Consider the following 3,223-nt stretch of genomic DNA (forward strand, 5'->3'; position numbering starts at 1 on the left):
CAGATTTCGAAGTTGGTCAGTCACGTTCTCCATTATCTTTACGCAATATGTTGTTCACCTATTTTTTGAATTGTATATATATAAATCTGCACAGTGATGTAAAACACACAGAACAGAGAATTTTCTCTCCACTAATCTCTTGCTATTCTATCATGGTACTAGAGCAGGTTTAGAATTTGCCTAATATCCTTGTTTCGTTTTCTCTTTTCTTCATCTTCTAAACAATGGCACCCACGTCTTCTACTTCTGATCCAATTATTAAAAGTACTCAAGCAACCCTTTCTGTTGGAAATAATATCATTGATTCAAATCATCCCTACAATATTCATACCTCTGATTATCCATGTATGAATCTCATTTCAACAATATTTGATGGGAAAAGCTATGGTGAATGGAGAAGGGAAGTAATAATTGCGCTCTCTGCAAAAAATAAACTTGGCTTCATTGCCGATTCCAATTGCCGATTTGTCTCTTCAAAAGTCATGGTCACGCTGCAATGACATGGTTCTTTCATGGCTTCTCAACTCCTTATCTAAATAGAAAGCTGAATCAGTGCTTTACTTCAAAAGTGCCAAAGAACTCTGGAGCGACCTAGAAAATAGATTTGTTCAGACAAATGGTGCAAAATTGTTTCAGTTAAAAAAGGAACTAAGTGATGTGGTGCAAGGTAACTCTAGTTTATCAGGCTATTTCACTAAAATTAAGAGTTTATGGAAAGAACTAGATGTGTTAAAGACTTTTTATGTTTGTTCTTGTGTGTGCGGTTGTGGTGCTAAGGCAAAACATCTGCAAGCCCATAAAGATGAAAGGTTGTTACAATTCCTGATGGGGCTGAATGAGTCTTTTATTGGAGTAAGGAGAAATATATTGTTGTCATCCCCTTTACCCTCTATTCGTAAGGCTTATTCCTTGGTTTTCCAAGATGAAAAGCAACGAGAAATCAATACTTCTCCTATCTATCCAAGGGATTCTACATCTTTTATCGCAATAGATCAATCAGGCGTAAATAGAAGCTATCCCAGTTTCAAACCACCAAAGGGATCTGTGGAATCAAAGAAGAATTCAAGCACATGTGCCGATTGTAGAAAGCCAGGTCATAGAATTGACAAATGCTATAGGATTAATGGATTTCCTCCAGATTTCATGTTCACAAAGCAAATGAAATTCCAACCTTTGGCTAACAATGGCTACCACGCTGAGGATGAGGCTGATCAAGGGGGTAATGGGTTCTCAAATGGAAAAACTCTAACTCAAGAGAACATAGGAGAACTTTTGCAATTACTTCAACAATTAAAAACCCGGACAACAAAGTGATAACAATGCTGAAGGTACCACGAGTGCCAATTGTGCTTGTATGAAAAGGTTTTGCAATTCTTATGCATTTTTGATTAAAATAGACACCAATTCTTAGATATTGGATAGTGGTGCATCTGAACATATGACTTTTAACAAGCATCTTCTTTCATATTTTAAGCCATTAGGAAATCCAATCATGGTGACACTTCCCAATTCTCATAAATTTATGGTTCTGTAGTCTTGTACAAAATTTGATCTTGCATAATGTTCTCTATATTCCATCTTTCAAATTCAATCTTATGTATGTCCAAAAGTTGTTTAAACAACATAATCGACATGTTCTCTTCACTCTTGATTCTTGCTTTCTACTGGGCCCTTCAATGAAGCACCAACTAGAGATTGGTGAAGAAAAAGGTGGACTCTACATTCTAAAATCGAAGTCTAAAGCTGCAGCTTCTAGGGATTGTTTTATTTCTTGTCAAGTTTTAATTCCAAGAAGGCACTCTGTTTCTCATCCTGTTCCTATTTTGAATTCTAGTTTCAGTGTTCTTGTTTCAAATGTAGAAGAGAAGCGATGGAATTGTAGACTCGGTCATATGCCCTTAATCAATATGAGAAAAATTCTGTCTTTTCTAGTATCTCATTTTTCAAATTTTCAATCTCCGTGTATTATTTGTCCAATGGCTAGACAGCCCAAACTCCCTTTTTCCTCTAGTTATATTTCTACAAAATCTATTTTTGAATTCATTCATGTAGATACTTGGGGACCTTACCACAATCCTACTCGTGACAATTTCAGATATTTTCTCACTATAGTAAATGAGTTTAGTAGAGGAACATAGACTTTCTTACAAACTTCCAAATCAAATGCTTTTACAGTACTTACATCTTTTCTAATCATGATAGAGGCAGTTTCGTGCTAAAGTCCAGAAAATAAGATCAGATAATGCTTTTTAATTTGGAACTGAAAACTGCAATCTGAAGTTTTTTTAACTCATGGAATCATTCACCAAACAACTTGCATTTCCACTTTACAACAAAATGGAGTTGTGGAAAGTAAGCATAGGCATCTATTAGGAACGCCTAGAGCATTTATTTTTCAATCGCATTTACCTATTAAGTTTTGGGGTGATTATCTTCTAACAGCAACCTATTTGATTAATAGGTTTCCTTCTAAAGTTCTCAAATACAAAACTCCTTATGAGCTTCTTTTTAAGTATAAACCAAATTATCGAAGTCTTAAGTGTTTTGGTTGTTTGTGTTTGCTTCCACTCTTTCAGTTCATAGGGCAAAGTTTGAACTGAGAGCTGTGTCATGTGTGTTTTTGGGATATCGTCATGGAAAGAAAGGTTATAAGTTACTTAATTTTCAAACCAAGAAAATTTTTGTTTCAATAGATGTGATATTTCATGAAAATATATTTCCTTTTTCCTCTACAAAACTTGGTGAATGTACAAAATCTTTTCTACCTGAGGATAATATTATTGTTCCTTAGGATTATGTGCCTACTTTAGTTCCTCATAATCTGGCCACAGAGGACAGTTCTATTCCCATTTATTCTATCACTAAGTTTGGTTTTTCCGAAAATCTTCATCGTGGTGTCTTCGAAATTCAATCTTTCCTTTTATTCCTGCAAACATTCCCTTACCGTCAGTTTCTCATATGGTCATAGATAATATTCTTATAAAATCTTCTAGGCCTCATAGAACGCCTAAATATCTAAAGGATTATATATGCAATGCTTTGCACCTCACCAATGTCCCCAGTTCATGTTTTCTTTCATCTGTTACCCCTCCTCAGTTTTCCTTTTCCAGCTTGTCTTCCACAAATCAAACATTCATTAATTCCCTCTCAAACCTCCAAGAACAAACTAGCTACACTCAAGCTATGATGCACCCAGGTTGGCAAAATGACATGGCTAATGAAA

The 3,223-nt window shown here is 35.2% G+C and overlaps 1 protein-coding gene across 1 annotated transcript; it reads left to right on the forward strand.

Moving 5' to 3' along the window:
* Positions 1–224: 224 nt before the first annotated feature.
* On the forward strand, positions 225–1,314 carry LOC107016617. The gene is made up of 2 exons (XM_015217032.1): positions 225–404; positions 541–1,314. Exons 1-2 carry the CDS (start codon positions 225–227, stop codon positions 1,312–1,314), a joined length of 954 nt encoding a protein of 317 aa, XP_015072518.1.
* Positions 1,315–3,223: the final 1,909 nt, after the last annotated feature.

This window comes from Solanum pennellii, chromosome 4 (assembly GCF_001406875.1).
Source record: "Solanum pennellii chromosome 4, SPENNV200".
NCBI classification, from domain to species: Eukaryota; Viridiplantae; Streptophyta; class Magnoliopsida; order Solanales; family Solanaceae; genus Solanum; species Solanum pennellii.